Below are 18,028 nucleotides of genomic sequence, written 5' to 3'. Positions count from 1 at the left end.
CTACCCCCAGGGTTTTTGATTCAATAGGGGCCAAATAATTTGCACATCGAACAAGTTCCCAGGTGGAACTGATGTTACTGGTCCTGGGACCGCATGCTGAGAACCAATGGTTTAGACCTGAGTATGGCCTGAGTGGAGAAACGTTGCAGAGGTGATAGGTCCTCAATTAATGCTCTCCATGGTTCGGGTCTTGGACTGGTCGTTGTATAAGAAGGCTTGCCTGTGACATATGAAGGGCTGGCTTAGACCAGTATTTTATTTTCTTTTTACCCATCATAAATATTACTTCCTACCTAGCATGGGATCTAAAGGAATTCTTTTGAGTTCCCTATAATATGTAAATTTAGGTAATTTTGAACATTTATTTAGAAAGGGGAATCTTGGGGGGAGGGGGTTTGTTTGTTTTTTAAGCAAATGCATCCATGTGCTGCCATGTCACCACTGCCTTGTCAATTAAAATGAACATCCTCTATATTCCACTTGGACAAATTTTCTTCAATGAAGGAGACAAGAATCAAACCTCATTAGTTACTTTATATCAAAGAAAAGCCCCTTAAATATACGGTTTCCTTATCTTCAAAATGGAAATACCTAACATAGAATTTCTAGAGTCCTTAAGAAGAAACCTGGATTCTTAATGAAAAGGTTCATAGCCCTGTTCCATCCTTCCTTTATAACTGTTAATTACCTCTGGATTAGATTTTTTTTGAAGTTCCATTTCCATGATGACACAGGTGTGGATTTTACATAGAAAGAAATCCCCCTTGAAAGGAAACACCACATGAGCCAACTGACTTGCACTGTGTCCCACCACTCCTCTGCTATTTTTATTTGATGATTTTTGAGGTACTTACGCCAAAAAGAATCTGTCCTTGTCTTGTATTTGACGAAGTTGCTCATGTGGCAACTCTTTGAAGCAAATGCATCCATGTGCTGCCATGTCACCATTGCCTTGTCAATTAAAATGAACACCCTCTATATTCCACTTGGACAAATTTTCTTCACTGCATCCGTCAATGTGGAGTTCACACACTGGCTATACCACAGATACACCTGCCCATGAGTCAGAGGCCCCTTGAAGGGCTTGTTGCCATTGGAGGTTCTGACCCTTGGTGGCTCAGGCTACAACTGTTGGTTAGCTGGAGTGGTCTGCCCAAGTTGTTTCCTGTTGCTCACTACACAAGTTGTACTGCCTAGAATGCCTCTCCAGGGACGTTGCTTTTGACTATGCTCCACTCCCCCCACCAAACTAGACTCCCTTAGTCACCCCACTTCTCCCTGCAGTTCCTGTTTCTGTGTCCTTCTGTCACACAGCTGTGCTATTTTATGGCTACCCAGAGGGCCTCTGTGGTCCTAAGGATACCTTGGAGGTAACCAGGTGACTGTGATCGTGGCATCTCTTAAGATGGCCCAGTCTGGCACTTTGACAAAGCCAGGAGTCTAAAGATGCCCTCAGGGGTCAAGGACAGATTTGGGTCTCATTGGAACTGTGGTGCCATTGGAACAGTTCTGGGTTGGCTCATAGATACAGCTGAAAACACAGTGGAGTATTTTCTACTTCTTTGCCCATCTGTCCATCTATTACTGTATTGCCCCAAAGGAAAAGGTGGAGTAGCCCCCTTCCCCTGCATGTCTCTGATGACAATCTTTGGCTCAAGGTGAGATCCAGCACGTGAGGCTGCGCTTTCCCCATGCTGCGGCCTTGACGTTGCCCCATGCTGTGCATCCCTACTTGGATGTTCACTACAAGAGCCAACATCAGAACTCAGCCATTTCAGTAACTCTTGGTGACAACTGCAAACATTGGGCCTGGAAATGGTTCCCAGAGCACCAGTAGCTGATTCCAGCACTGGTTTCCAGCTTTTTTATTGTGCTCTGCATGAACTGTATCCAAAAACCTGAACCTAATACACTGCTCAGTTTAATATCTTTGGGGTGGAATTTGCTGAACATGCTTCCACAAAAGCTGACCTAAATAGCCTTATCATCCAAAAATAACCTAGCTTTTAACTTGTTTCTCTTGTCATTTAAGATTATGTAGGACCTACCAGAGCTAGAGCTTTGAACATGTTCATGAGGTTCCTGGCTATTTTCTTTTTTTTTCTTTTTATTTTTTTTAATTTTTACATCTTTTTTTTAAACATCTTTATTGGATATAAACGCTTGACAATGTTGTGTTAGTTTCTGCTGTATAACAAAGTGAATCAGCTATATGTATACATATATCCCCATATTCCCTCCCTCTTGTGTCTCCCTCCCACCCTCCCTATCCCACCCCTCTAGGTGGTCACAAAGCACTGAGCTGATCTCCCTGTGCTATGTAGCTGCTTCCCACTAGCTACATATTTTACATTTGGTAGTGTATATAGGTCCATGCCACTCTCTCACTCCATCCCAGCTTACCCCCTCCCTGTGTCCTCAAGTCCATTCTCTATGTCTATATCTTTATTCCTGTCCTGCCCCTAGGTTCTTCAGAACCTTTTTTTTTTTTAGATTCCATATATATGTGTTAGCATACAGTATTTGTTTTTCTCTTTCTGACTTACTTCACACTGTATGACAGACCGTAGGTCCATCCACCTCACTACAAATAACTCAGTTTTGTTTCTTTTTATGGCTGAGTAATATTCCATTTTATATATGTGCCACATCTTCTTTATGTTGCTTCCATGTCCTGGCTATTGTAAATAGTGCTGCAATGAACATTATGGTACATGACTCTTTTTGAATTATAGTTTTCTCAGGGTATATGCCCAGTAGTGGGATTGCTGGGTCGTATGGTAGTTCTATTTTCAGTTTTCTAAGGAACCTCCATACTGTTCTCCATAGTGGCTGTATCAATTTACATTCCCACCAACAGTGCAAGAGGGCTCCCTTTTCTCCACACCCTCTCCAGCATTTATTGTTTGTAGATTTTTTGATGATGGCCATTCTGGCTGTTGTGAGGTGATACCTCATTGTAGTTTTGATTTGCATTTCTCTAATGACTACTGATGTTGAGCATCGTTTCATGTGTTTGTTGGCAATCTGAATATCTTCTTTGGAGAAATGTCTCTTTACGTCTTCTGCCCATTTTTGGATTGAGTTTTTTGTTTATTTGATATTGAGCTACATGAGCTGCTTGTATATTTTGGAGATTAATCTTTTGTCAGTTGCTTCATTTGCAAATATTTTCTCCCATTCTGAGGGTTGTCTTTTCGTCTTGTTTATGGTTTCCTTTACTGTGCAAAAGCTTTTAAGTTACATTAGGTCCCATTTGTTTATTTTTGTTTTTATTTCCATTTCTCTAGGAGGTGGGTCAAAAAGGATCTTGCTGTGATTTATATTATAGAGTGTTCTGCCTATGTTTTCCTCTACTAGTTTTATAGTGTCTGGCATTACATTTAGGTCGTTAATCCATTTTGAGTTTATTTTTCTGTATGGTGTTAGGGAGTGTTCTAATTTCATTCTTTCACATGTAGCTGTCCAGTTTTCCCAGCACCACTTATTGAAGAGGCTGTCTTTTCTCCATTGTATATTCTTGCCTCCTTTATCAAAGATAAGTTGACCATATGTGCGTGGGTTTATCTCTGGGCTTTCTATCCTGTTCCATTGATCTATATTTCTGTTTTTGTGCCAGTACCATACTGTCTTGACTACTGTAGCTTTGTAGTATAGCCTGAAGTCAGGGAGCCTGATTCCTCCAGCTCCATTTTTCTTTCTCAAGATTGCTTTGGCTATTCAGGGTCTTTTGTGTTTCCATACAAATTGTCATATTTTTTGTTCTAGTTCTGTGAAAAATGCCATTAGTAGTTTGAAAGGGATTTCATTGAATCTGTAGATTGCTTTGGGTAGTAGAGTCATTTTCACAATGTTGATTCTTCCAATCCAAGAACATGGAATATCTCTCCATCTGTTTGTACCATCTTTAATTTCTTTCATCAGTGTCTTATAGTTTTCTGCATACAGGTCTTTTGTCTCCTTAGGTAGGTTTATTCCTAGGTATTTTATTTTTTTTGTTGCAGTGGTAAATGGGAGTGTTTCCGTAAATTCTCTTTCAGATTTCTTATCATTAGTATATAGGAATGCAAGAGATTTCTGTGCATTAATTTTGTAAACTGCTACTTTACCAAATTCATTGTTTAGCGCTAGTAGTTTTCTGGTACCATCTTTAGGATTCTCTATGTATAGTATTACATCATCAGCAAACAGTGACAGTTTTACCTCTTTTCCGATTTGGATTCCTTTTATTTCTTTTTCTTCTCTCAGTGCTCTGGCTAAAACTTCCAAAAGATGTTGAATAATAGTGAGTGTGGGCAACATTGTCTTATTCCTGATCTTAGTGGAAATGGTTTCAGTTTTTCACCATTGAGAACGATGTTGGTTGTGAGTTTCTCATATATGGCCTTTATTATGTTGAGGTAGGTTCCCTCTATGCCTACTTTCTGGAGGCTTTTTTATCATATATCAGTGTTGAATTTTGTCAAAAGCTTTTTCTGCATCTATTGAGATGATCATATGGTTTTTATCCTTCAGTTTGTTAACTTGGTGTATCACATTGATTGATTTGCCTATACTGAAGAATCCTTGCATTCCTGGGATAAACCCCACTTGATCATGGTGTATGATCCTTTTAATGTGCTGTTGGATTCTGTTTGCTAGTATTTTGTTGAGGATTTTTGCACCTATTTTCATCAGTGATATTGGCCTGCAGTTTTCTTTTTTTGCGACATCCTTGTCTGGCTTTGGTATCAGTGTGATGGTGGCCTCGTAGAATGAGTTGGGGAGTATTCCTCCCTCTGCTATATTTTGGAAGAGTTTGAGAAGGACAGGTGTTAGCTCTTCTCTAAATGTTTGATAGAATTCGCCTGTGAAGCCATCTGGTCCTGGACTTTTGTTTGTTGGAAGATTTTTAATCACAGTTTCAACTTCAGTGCTTGTGATTGGTCTGTTTATAGTTTCTATTTCTTCCTGGTTCAGTCTCAGAAGGTTGTGCTTTTCTGAGAATTTGTCCATTTCTTCCAGGTTGTCCATTTTATTGGCATATAGTTGCTTTTAGTAATCTCTCATGATCCTCTGTATTTCTGCAGTGTCAGTTGTTACTCCTCCTTTTTCATTTCTAATTCTGTTGATTTGAGTCCTTTCCCTTTTTTTCTTGATGAGTCTGGCTAATGGTTTATCAATTTTGTTTATCTTCTCAAAGAACCAGCTTTTAGTTTTATTGATCTTTGCTATTGTTTCATTTCTTTTTCCTTTATTTCTCATCTGATTTTTATGATTTCTTTCCTTCTGCTAATTTTGGTGGGGTTTTTTTGTTCTTCTTTCTCTGATTTCTTTAGGTGTAAGGTTAGGTTGTTTATTTGATATTTTTCTTGTTTCTTGAGGTAGGATTGTATTGCTATAAACTTACCTCTTAGAACTGCTTTTGCTGCATCCCATAGGTTTTGGGTCATCATGTTTTTATTGTCATTTTTTTCTAGATATATTTTTATTTCCCTTTCATTTCTTCAGTGATCTCTTGGTTATTTAGTAGTGTATTGTTCAGCCTCCATGTGTTTGTATTTTTTACAGTTATTTTTCCTGTAATTGATATCTAGTCTCACAGTGCTGTGGTCAGAAAAGATACTTGATATGATTTCAATTTTCTTAAATTTACCAAGGCTTGATTTGTGACCTAAGAAATGATCTATCATGGAGAATGTTCCAAGAGCACTTGAGAAAAAAGTGTATTCTGTTGTTTTTGGATGGAATGTCCTATAAATATCAATTAAGTCCATCTTGTTTAATGTATCATTTAAAGCTTGTGTTTCCTTATTTATTTTCATTGTGGATGATCGGTCCATTGGTGAAAGTGGGGTGTTCAAGTCCCCTACTATGATTGTGTTACTATCGATTTCCCCTTTAATGGCTGTTAGTATTTACCTTATGTATTGAGGTGCTCCTATGTTGGTTGCATAAATATTTACCATTGTTATATCTTCTTCTTGGATTGATCCCTTGATCATTATGTAGTATCCTTCTTTGTCTCTTGTAATATCTTTATTTTAAAGTCTATTTTGTTTGATATGAGGATTGCTACTCCAGCTTTCTTTTGCTTTCCATTTGCATGGAATAACATTTTCCATCCCCTCACTTTCAGTCTGTATGTGTCCTTAGGTCTGAAGTGGGTCTCTTATGGACAGCATATATACAGGTCCTGTTTTTGTATCCATTCAGCCAATCTGTGTCTATTGGTTGGAGCATTTAATCCATTTACATTTAAGGTAATTATGATATTTATGTTCCTATTACCATTTTCTTAATTGTTTTGGGTTTGTTATTGTAGGTCTTTTCCCTCTCTTGTGTTTCCTGCCTAGAGAAGTTCCTTTAGCGTTTGTTGTAAAGCCGTTTTGGTGATGATGAATTCTCTTAGCTTTTGCTTGTCTGTAAAGGTTTTAATTTCTCTGTCGAATCTGAATAAGATCCTTGCTGGGTAGAGTAATCTTGGTTGTAGGTTCTTCCCTTTCATCACTTTAAATATGTCCTGCCACTCCCTTCTGGCTTGCAGTTTCTGCTGAAAGATCAGCTGTTAACGTTATGGGGATTCCCTTGTATGTTATTTGTTGCTTTTCCCTTACTGCTTTTAATATTTTTTCTTTGTATTTAATTTTTGATAGTTTGATTAATATGTGTCTTGGCATGTTTCTCCTTGGATTTATCCTGTATGGGACTCTCTGTGCTTCCTGGACTTGACTATTTCTTTTCCCATGTCAGGGAAGTTTTCAACTGTAATCTCTTCAAATATTTTCTCAGTTCCTTTCTTTTTCTCTTCTTCTTTAGGGACCCCGATAATTCAAATGTTGGTGCATTTAATGTTGTCCCAGAGGCATCTGAAACTGTCCTCAATTCTTTTCATTCTTTTTCCTTTATTCTGCTCTGCAGTAGTTATTTCCACTATTTTATCTTCCAGGTCACTTATCCATTCTTCTGCCTCAGTTATTCTGCTATTGATTCATTCTAGAGAATTTGTAATTTCATTTATTGTGTAGTTCATCATTGTTTGTTTGCTCTTTAGTTCTTCTAGGTCCTTGTTAAACGTTTCTTGTATTTTCTCCATTCTATTTCCAAGATTTTGGATATCTTTACTATCATTACTCTGAATTCTTTTTCACGTAGACTGCCTATTTCCTCTTCATTTGTTTGGTCTGGTGGGTTTTTACTTTGCTCCTTCGTTTGCTGCGTATTTCTCTGTCTTCTCATTTTGCTTAACTTACTGTGTTTGGGGTCTCCTTTTCACAGGCTGCAGGTTCATAGTTCCCATTGTTTTTCGTGTCTGCCCCCAGTGGCTAAGGTTGGTTCGGTGGGTTGTGTAGGCTTCCTGGTGGAGGGGACTAGTGCCTGTGTTCTGGTGGATGAGGCTGGATCTTGTCTTTCTGGTGGGCAGGACCACGTCCGGTGGTGTGTTTTGGGGTGTCTGTGAACTTATTATGATTTTAGGTAGCCTCTCTGCTAATGGGTGTGGTTGTGTTCCTGTCTTGCTAGTTGTTTGGCATGAGGTGTCCAGCACTGGAGCTTGCTGGGCGTTGAGTGGAGCTGGGTCTTAACTTTGAGATGGAGATATCTGGGGAGGGTGGTCACCAACTGGTATTACATGGGGCCAGGAGGTCTCTGGTGGTCCAATGTCCTGGACTTGGCCATCCCACCTCAGAGGCTCAGACCTGACACCCGGCTGGAGCACCAAGACCGTCAGCCACACGACCAGGTACATGGGGAGTTTCTTGCTTTTGGGGAAGTCTGAGGTCTTCTGCCAGCATTCAGTAGGTGTTCTGTAGGAGTTGTTCCACATGTAGATGTATTTTTGATGTATTTCTGGGGAAGAGGGTGATCTCCACGTCTTACTCCTTTGCCATCTTGAAGGTCCTCTCCCTGCCTCTTTTCTATAAGGGGCCATATAGTGAAGTTTATTTCCACGAATTGATATTGTAACTCCCACCAGTATATTAGTTGTATATTATTATATATAACTTAATTATAATTACTATAATAATAGTTACTCCAAAATAATAATAACTATTATATCACTATAATAATATACTTATATATGAAATACTATATATAAATTTATATATAACTATTACATTTTATTATAGTTGTAATAAGTGCTTTTTGTACGTTATCTAAGTTACCCTGGGAGACAATAATTTTTTTCTTCCCTTTGTGAAATATAGTTCAAAGAGATTAAATAACTTGGTCAAGGTCATATCACTAATTAGTTGCAGAGAGGAGACAAGAATCCAACCTCACTAGTTATTTGCTCTCATATCAAGGATCAACTCCTTCAATATCTCTGAATCATGGTTTCCTTATCTGCAAAATGCAAACAACACTGCAGATAAGAGCCCATCTCCCAGACTTGTGATTCAGAATATTTCCCTGTGAGAATTTCTAGATACACAGTGAGTGTTCAGTACCATTAGTTGACTCTGAATACATTCAAGGGATATGACTTGTATATAATATTTGTGCAAATTTAATCATACACTGTAAAAGCAGTTTATTAATAAAAGAATCCTTTTCTGAATGCTTCTGTAAAGCTAAAATGAATACACCCCCCCATTAATTTACATTCTCTGTTAGGATATTTTGATATACTGTTTTTTCAAACATCACACCTGTTTACCCTGCCTTAGCACACCCTCCTACTCTGCCATCTGCTTTGTCTGGGAGTATTCCCCGGGCTGGTTTGGTGAGATGTATTACCAAGAACCAGGGGCAGGCTGTGAAGAGAAGAGCACTGGCTTAGGAGTTAGATGACTCTAGCTACTCATCTTACCACAGTGAGCCTCAGTTTCCTGATCTTTAAAATGATGGAATTTTTAAAAATAGGAAGGCCTTCTAGTTTCAGCTCTAATATGTAAGAAGCTTGAAAGTCATCACTCCCATATAACAACAACAAGAAAAAAAGCTGAACCAACTGAATGTCAGTGACTTTTCCTGGACCTATCAGAGAATTGAGGTCACAGGGAAAGCCATCACCCCCAAAACCGGAAAGACAGATGAATACAGGAACTCAAAACTAAGATCTGCTTATTGGGAGCGGAAGCTGCAAGAGCCATAAACTGGAGGAAACACTTAATGGGTAACTTGGAAGAATTGCTGGGAGTAGAGTTTAGGCCAATGTGAGAGTGAGAAACTCCTGGGAGTAAGGACCGCCCATATTTTTGTAGGTTTTACCTCCAAGGATCCCACCAAGTCTTCTCATGGTAAAAAGCCAAGAAAAACTTTTGTCCTTCTGACAGGGTTAGGAGAAAAGTTAATTATTTTGAACTAGACCCAGAGTGTTCACCATGACAAAGACCTGCACCGCAAGGGAAAAGATTTTATCAGAGCCTTAGCCAATGTGGAGAAAGGGAAATTATCCAACTCCAGGACCCTCTAGCCTTCATGTCTCAGCTCAGGGGAAAACAAAAAGTTCAGAAACACTGTGAAGGTCATAGTATGGGGACTACTAAAAGACCAAGGCTTAATCACAGAATAATAGAACACTTCCACTGCCCATCACCTGACCCCCACATCATCAGGCATCCAGTATAACAGTGGATTACAGCTGAAAGAGCTGCAAGCTACACAAGAATGAGTTTCTAGGGGAACCAGTGACAAAAAGGGAGACACAAACACATATACTAATGGAAATTGAAGCCTCTAACACATAGCAAACATCAAACACAGCCCAACTCCTAGCCAAATTAACACAAAATCTCACACTAAAGGTTCTTACTACCCAAATAAGAACCTCAATAAGAGCTTCTCAACCAAAAATTACAAGTCATGCTAAGAGGAGAAGAGTTCAAAACTAGTTCAAAAGCTAGTTCTTTGAGAAGATCAATAAATTTAATAAACCTCTAGCCAGCTAACGAAGAAAAATAAGAGAGAGAACACAAATTACTAATATAAGAAAAGAATAAAGGGTCATTATTACTGATCTCATGTACATAAAAAGCAAATAAATGAATATCATGAACAACTGTATGCCTACAAGTTTAGATGAAATAGACTAATTCCTTGAAAGACTCAAACTATACCGGAACTCACATAAGGAGAAATAGTCTGAATAAGCCTTATATCTATCTTTTAAAATTGAATCAATAATTAATAACCTTCCAAAACATAAAGCACCAGGTCCAGATGGTTTCACTGGTGAATTCTACCAAACATTTAAGGAAGAAATGATACCAATTCTCTACAATCTCTCTAGAAAGTCGAAGCAGAAGAAATATATCAGAACACATTCTTTGAGGCCAGCATTATCCTAATATCTCAACCAGATGAAGACATTACAAGAAAGAGAAACTCTAGACCAGTATCTCTCATGAAAATAATTGTAAAAATCCTAAACAAAATAGAAGCAAATTGAATTAAACCATGCATTAAAAGAATTATACACCATGACCAAGTGGAATTTGTTCCAGGTAGGTAAGATTGGTTCAACAATTAAAAATCAGTTTATGCAATCAACCACATCAAGAGGGTAAAGAAGAAAACTTGCATGATTATATTAATGGATGTAGAAAAAGCATCTGACAAGGTCCAACACCCACTAATATAAAAACTCTCAGCAAACTAGAAATAGAGGGGAACTCTTCAACTTGATAAGAATATCTACAAAAAACCTACTCTAACATTATACTTAATGGAGCGAAACTGGATGCTTTCCCCTTAAGATAAGGAAGAAGACAAGAATGTCTCCTCTTATCACCTCAACTCGTCATTGTACTGGAAGTCCTAGCTAGTACAATAAGACAGAAAAAGGAAATAAAAGGTATACAGATTGGGAAGGAAGAAATAAAACCATCTTTGTTTGCAGATGACATGTTTGTCTCTATGGAAAACTCCAAAAAAATCAACAAAAAACTCCTGGAAATAATAAGTGATTATAGCAAGGTTGCAGGATACAAGGTCAATATACAAAAGTCAATTACTTTCTTATATACTAGCAATGAATAATTGGAATTTGAAATTAAAACACAATACCATTTGCAATACTTAGGAAGGAAATACTTAGGTACAAATCTAGCAAAATATGTACAAGAGCTATATGCAAAAACTGAGAAGATCTCAAATAAATGGAAAGATAATCAATGTTCATGGATTGGAAAGTTCAATATTGTCAAGATGTTGATTCTTTCCAACTTGATCTATAGGTTCTACAATCCCAATCAAAATCCCAGCAACCTATTTTGTGAACATTGACAAACTGATTCTACAATTTATAAGAAAAGGCAAATGACCTAGAATAGACAGCACAACAATGAAGAACAATGTTGGAGGAGTGATGCTCCCCAACTTCAAGATTTACTATAAAGCTGTAGTAATGACTACAGTGTGGTATTGGTGAAAGAATAGACACATAGATCAATGGAACTGAATAGAGAGCCCATAAATAGACCCCCACAAATATAGTCAACTGATCCATGACAAAGGAGCAAAAAGGCAATTCAATGGAGCAAGGATATCTTTCAACAAATGGTACTGAAACAATTGGCCATCGATAAGCAAAAAAATTAATAATAATCTAGACAATCTAGACATAGAACTTACATATTTCACAAAAATGAACTCAAAATGGATCATGGACCTAAATGTAAAATGCAAAACTATAAAACTTCTAGAAGATAACATAGGAAAAATATCTAGATGAATTTGCATTTGGTGACGAGTTTTTAGATACAACACCTAAAGCATGATCCAGGAAAGAAAATATTGGTAAGTTGGATTTTATTTGAAGTAAAAAGTGCTCTATGAAAGACACTGTTTGTTAAGGGAATGAAAAAACAAGCTACAAACTGGGAGAAAGTAACTATAAAACACATACTTAATAACGGACTGCTATCCAAAATATACTTAAAACTCAATCATAAGAAATCAACTCAGTTAAATGTCAAAATATCTAAGAAGACAGCTCCTCAAGGAAGATATACAGATGGCAAATAAGCATATGAAAAGAAGCTCATCATCATTTGTCATTAGGGAATTGCAAGTTAAAACAATAATGAGTTACAAATACATGCTTATTAGAATGGTTAAAATAAAAAATCTAACAATACCAAATGCTGATGAGGATGTGGAGCAGCAGGAACTCTTGCTGTGTGGGAATGCAAAATGGTAAAGCCATTTTGGAAGGCAGCTGGGCAGTCTCCCACAAAGCTAAACATAGCCTTATGATTCAGCGATCACTACTAGGTATTTACCCAATTGAATGGAAACCTACATTCACACAAAAACCTGCATGAAAATATTTATAGCACCTTTATTCATAATCACCCCAAACTGGAAGCAACCAAGATGTCCTTTAAAATATGAATAAATAAGCAAACTGTGGTACCTCCATACAATGAAACATTAGTCAGCAGTAAAAAGATATGGGCTATCAAGCCACAAAAAGACATGGAGGAACAAGCCAATATGAAAAGGCTATATACTGTATGATTCCAATTATATGACATTCTGGAAAATGCAAAAACAAAGACAATAAAATGATCAGTGGTTGCCAGTGGCTCAGGGAAGGAAAAGGATAAGGATAAGCAAGTGAAATGGGAATTTAAGGCAGTAAAACTGATCTGTGTGATACTGTAATTTTGCTTACAAGATATTATGCATTTGTCAAATCCCATTGAACTATACAGCACAAAAAGCAGATCTTAAGGTATGCAAATTTTAAAAAATCATTTTGGAAGGTTAGGGAATCCCAGGGAGAAATGCAGACCGTGAAGAGAAAATCTAAGTGCATTATAAGTGTGTGAAACAACCTCATTGAAGGGAATTAGGGGGAAAGGTGCTGCTCTGAGTACCTTTGGAAATGAGAGGAGTCTGTAAGATGAAGGCGATAGGAGCTGCATGTGATCACTAGTGGGTAAGGTTGTTTCCCGTGGGGTACAGGTTAACAATTCTGATACTCCTATATTTGTGTACTGGGATGGAACAATTCAGTCAATCAATGATAAATGGTGGGAGTGGGAGTTTACAGATAAAAAAGGGAGGAATTTAGAAAAAAAAAGTAGAAAGCACACACACAATAATGTGTGTGAACAGCTTTGTACATTGAAGGTATTATTATTATTTATACATAATATTTATGCCCTGAAGGTACTATTTATTATGCATAAAGTATTATTACTTTCACATTATTTCATGCATAATTTGGACCAGGTACTTCAGAGGCGAGAGACCAATCCAAAAGCTCAGTATTTTTTCAGATACAGCTTTTAACAAATTTGTCTTCTGAAGTGCTCATTTAATTTGTCTAGACTGATTCTGTTGTACGGTCTATAGGAGCTGTGTACATCAGAGCAGCTTATCATAAATACCTAAAGCAAAGGAAACAGGTTATTAAGAAAATAAAGTTGAAAAATATAACATTAACTGCTCCTAGGTGATGCCAAAAAGTATGGGTAGAAAGTAGAAAATTTTTAATATTTTGTTTGAGATACTACTAAATACCTGAATGTTTGCAAATACACGATCACATTTTTAGCACAACATAGACTGAACATCTGGATATTTGAATTTTTCTCTTTCCAGCTGCTAGTGTTGATACAGTATAGACATAGGCAAAGCCTCAAAGTTAAATTATTCCCAAATGCTTTTAACAGCATTTAATTAAAAATAAAATTTCATTCAACAACACCCTCGCCACCTTCTTTTATGTATCCTGGTTTTCGTATCTGCAGGAAATGGAGGAGAGTGCACCAGAAAAGAATCTTTCTACTGCTCCTCAAATCAATAGAAGGCTTGATGACTAAATACACAGAATTTCAGCTTCAGATACACTGTTAACTTGCCTCAATACACAGGCAAATAATTTGCCACAGATTGAAAATTTGCTCTATTTAAATCAAACTTCCTGCCTATTAATAGCTGTGAAACACTAGAACATATTATTGTACCAATAAAGTATCTATTCGAATCTTTTTAATACACAAATACATACATAGTTGCATACATACTTACATGCATACATATATGCCACTGCAGAATCTCTTTTAAGAATTTAAGTAGCAAAATCAACAGTCAATTGATTTGAAGATAGAAATATGGAGCAAGTGAATTTCTAAGAGCCCTTCATATGCCAGGATTCCGTACTTTTACTTGTTCGATTTGTCCACACTCTCCTTCATTGACTTTGAACTGATAGCAGCAGTATTTCCTGGAACCAGGAAATTATAATTTTCTGCTTACCTCTGAGCATCGCTCTGCTCTCCCTCCAGCCCCACCCATACAAATACACACAGACACACCACAAATGGTTGCAGATAGTTTGGGATTTGTAGTGCAAAGGGAATGAGCATAACACAACTTTCTTTCTCTTTTTCTTTCTTTCTCTTTTTCTTTCTTTCTCTTTTTCTTTCTTTCTTTCTTTCATTCTTTCTTTCTTTCTTTCTTTCATACTGTGTGACTCATTCATCATTCTGTACAATTAGACAAATGAAAAGATTCCTTTGTTTTGACTTGATTAGCAGCTCTTTTCAGATTCATTATGTGCATGGCTGCAAGAACAAACATGGTACCTTTCGGCAGCATCTTATTTGTCAGGAAATTCCTTCTGCCATGATGCGTGGGTGGGGAGGACGGGGTGATGTGATCCAGATGCACAGGCTGCCCTTTGCCAGGAATGCAGATGTGTTTTATCCGCACATGCCCAAATGGTGACCCCTCTGGCATTATTAATGTGTCCCAGCTGCCAGGCTTCCTCCTTTGCATGCATGTGCCTCAATTTCACATATTTCATGCGTTTATTTATGAGGCACAACATTCCTACATTTCATATGTGGCAGTTACTATTAAAAATGAGAAGTTCTAACTGCTCTGGAAATTGATAAAGAATCTTTTAAATTGCTCTGAAATGTGGCCCTCATTTTAAAATGAGTTCTCATACAATTATTGAATTCATCATGCAAACTTCTGACCTTTCCCCTTGCATGTTGAGAAAACATGGCACTGGGTATCCACTTTAAAGATAGTTAAGAAATTAAATATTTGCATACACAATACATTATAATGATTTTTTGCTTTCCTTTTATTTCTGATCTCCAAGGCCTATTTTTTTTTAAGTAGCATGTGTATACATTTGAACGTTGTTATTTACTGTTAATTAAATCCAGGCATCAAGTAAGAGAAATTTGGCATCTTCTAGAAATAGGTTGTACTTATAGACCTACAGGGAAAGAACTAGTTTTATAAGAATATAGTCCAGTCATCACTTCAAACTGTAAAAGAGTGTAGCTCCACTGATTAGAGGAAATGGATTAGTCTTGTAAATTTTGGCTTATAATCTAAAGTATAAAACATAGGAGCATGGTAGTTTCACTAAATTAAACTGAACTGAATCTTAACTTTTTATTTTAAAAAAATTCAGCATTTTATGGGGTAGATATAAAAGTGAATCAAATTCTTAAAACAAAAAGATGAAAAATGCAAATGAGAGATGATCAGATTTTGAAAGATGGAGTTTATGTCCATTTCCTCTTTTAATATCAGAAGTAATAAACTAAGAAAAATGCCAAAATCTATCATTCATCATAGCTAACAAGCTCCATGATCAGCTATGGGAAATGAATGATCTAGATACAGAGGAGATTTTTTGAGGGACTGCACACTTTCATTATCACTAGTAGAGTCAAAGTTGCTGACGCTGAGTGCTGAAGGAAACATATCTTGAGTCCTGGTTACCTAGAATGTGGTTTGTGGCCCTCATGAAAACTATTCTACTTTCTTAAGTAAAGCCTGTTTTTCCTGTTTAGATATATACATCTTTATCTCAATTTCTGAAAGAAAGGTGCAAACTCATTCATTAGCTTTGACTGTACCCACAAAGTAGAGTGGAAAATTAAAGCAATGATCTGACTAATTTGGACAGAAGTAAAGAGTATTTACTCTTCCCTGAAAGTATTGCCTGGAATTTAAAAACAAAAAAAGTAAGTTATAAGATATTTTTTCCTGAACTCTCCAAATAGTTACTTCAGATTTGTTCTGTGTGTATTTTTGTTCAAATGCATATATATAATAACAATTGTAGTGTTCTCTGAAAGAAGATTTAGAGCCACTCTAAGAAGACTTCAGATCCAGGCCATTTATGCCATGAAGAAATAAAAAGAATAAAAAGCCTGGAAGATTTCTTCTTATTTGACATGTAAAGAAGAATGGCTGTGGCCTTGGACCTTTTTGGTTTAAATCTTGAAGTTCTATCAAATAATTTTGGTTATTGACCTTGAGACTATTATAACCAAGTTCCTATTAAAGGACCCAAAAATATACTCACAAACTTTTTTTTCTAAGCCACCTCTTTTTATCACGAAGATGAAGAAAGTAAACAAACAAATGACATCAGTCTTTTTTATACTCAGATGACAAACATGTGACATGCGTGCTCTGGCAAATTTTTCCACATCACTGTCAGACATAATTAACTGATCATGATACTCTTTACTGCTAAACTAAGACCCGAGCTCAGAATCTTCCTCAACAGAGTATTGCCAGGTGCCACTACCTATTAAAGTCTACACCTGAGACAAAACCTCTTTGCCAGCCTCCTCGTATATTGGTGCTGAGCATATATAGGTGGTTAGTCTGAATGTGATAAAACATAAAAGATCAAAGGTTATTGCTATTGTGCTTTTTATAAGGAGGTGAGTAGCTGGCATTAGGCCTGATCTATAGAATAAGAGTGTCACTATGGTAACCATAACAAGTCATTGACCCACAGCCCATCAGCACAGTCTATCCTGCTTCCTGCCAAGTGGGATTGAGGCCAGCCAACTTAAAGGACCCTCTGAAGGCTACTTGGACTCAGGTCAGAGGTATAGGCCACAAAGGGGTTACACACAGAGGGACACGAAAGAGTCTGATCCACATCTGGGGCTGCCTGGACAGGGCACCAATAATTGAAGAGAAAAGACAAGAAGAAATATGGTGGGTTGCAGATCCGATCATCAGGGACAAGGTAACCCCACAGTAGGGATACGAGAGTAGCCCTGCAGAGCGCAGTGGGACAGCAGGCAGAAGAGCCCCAGACGCTGCTGCATTGACACCACTCCCTCCTTTTGCCATCGCAGTGCATTTGCGTATGTGCTGTCACAGTAACAGCCGCTGGGCTCCCTGTAGCCCAGTACGGCTTCCAGAGCACTTTCCCAGCTGTGATCTCGTTTGTTCCCCACCTCAGTCAACACGGGAAGCAGACATTGTGGCCCCCGATTTTACAACTAAAGTGCAGCTCATTTGTCCAAAATCACATAGCTGTTGCACCCTAAAGTTCCTTTCATCTGAAATATCTGGAGAAGGAGGTGACAGAAGATGGATATTTTGGATTATTTCCCATCCGAATGTTCAAATAACTGTTCCCTCCATAGCTGTGCATGTACAGAGCAGCTTGCAGGTGGGTGGTGAGCCAGGCGCATGTTCCAGACAGGATGGTGAAGGTGGCTTCCCCCCACCCCAGAGTAGCTTCTGAATCGTGTAATAGTAGACGTGCCATCTGGCCCTCAGTCACTGAAGGAGTCTTTCTGTTTATCTCTCTGACAGCTGGTGACCCTGTTGCAGATGTGAGTTGTCCCTTAGTATTTCATGATAAAACTTTACTGGTGGCGATTTCTGTCTATGTGGGGAATGTTCTCAGTTATTACCAGCTGCATCCTCTTCAGTGCTACCCGAAAACCCCTCTCAAGGAGAACACCACAGTATGTATTCCACTCATTCTTTCCCCACCACACCCTTAATTTTAACCATTAGAAAGTATATTTAATTTCCATTTTCCTGATGGGGAGGAGGGTATTACACCTCTTTGACCTTTGTAGCAAAACTGGAGATTCGCTCTATTGTTGGGCATTCACATTCCTATTTAATGGTGATTCCAACATGTCTGTGAAATTTATTATTTTAGACATCAGCTAGTGAAGGCCTGGAGAAAGAGAAGTGAAACTCTTGTTTAAATTTTTTAGAGCATTATTTGCATGTTGACTTTTAGGTCAGCATTTTATTGGATCCCATGCTAAGTCACGTCACATACATTTTATCATAA

The 18,028-nt window shown here is 37.6% G+C and overlaps 1 protein-coding gene across 1 annotated transcript in view; it reads left to right on the top strand.

Moving 5' to 3' along the window:
• The window catches only part of RNF175 (ring finger protein 175), a 58,948-nt gene that overhangs the window by 8,236 nt on the left and 32,684 nt on the right, over positions 1-18,028 (top strand). Inside the window, 3 exon segments of the mRNA XM_082391484.1 lie at positions 17,533-17,553; positions 17,557-17,565; positions 17,569-17,687. Of these exon segments, the coding sequence (XP_082247610.1) occupies positions 17,533-17,553; positions 17,557-17,565; positions 17,569-17,687 (149 nt within the window).

This window comes from Balaenoptera borealis, assembly GCF_965194805.1.
Source record: "Balaenoptera borealis genome assembly, chromosome: 4".
NCBI lineage: Eukaryota > Metazoa > Chordata > Mammalia > Artiodactyla > Balaenopteridae > Balaenoptera > Balaenoptera borealis.
Note: the sequence above shows the minus strand (reverse complement) of the source record. Positions and strands in the feature narration are given on the sequence as shown.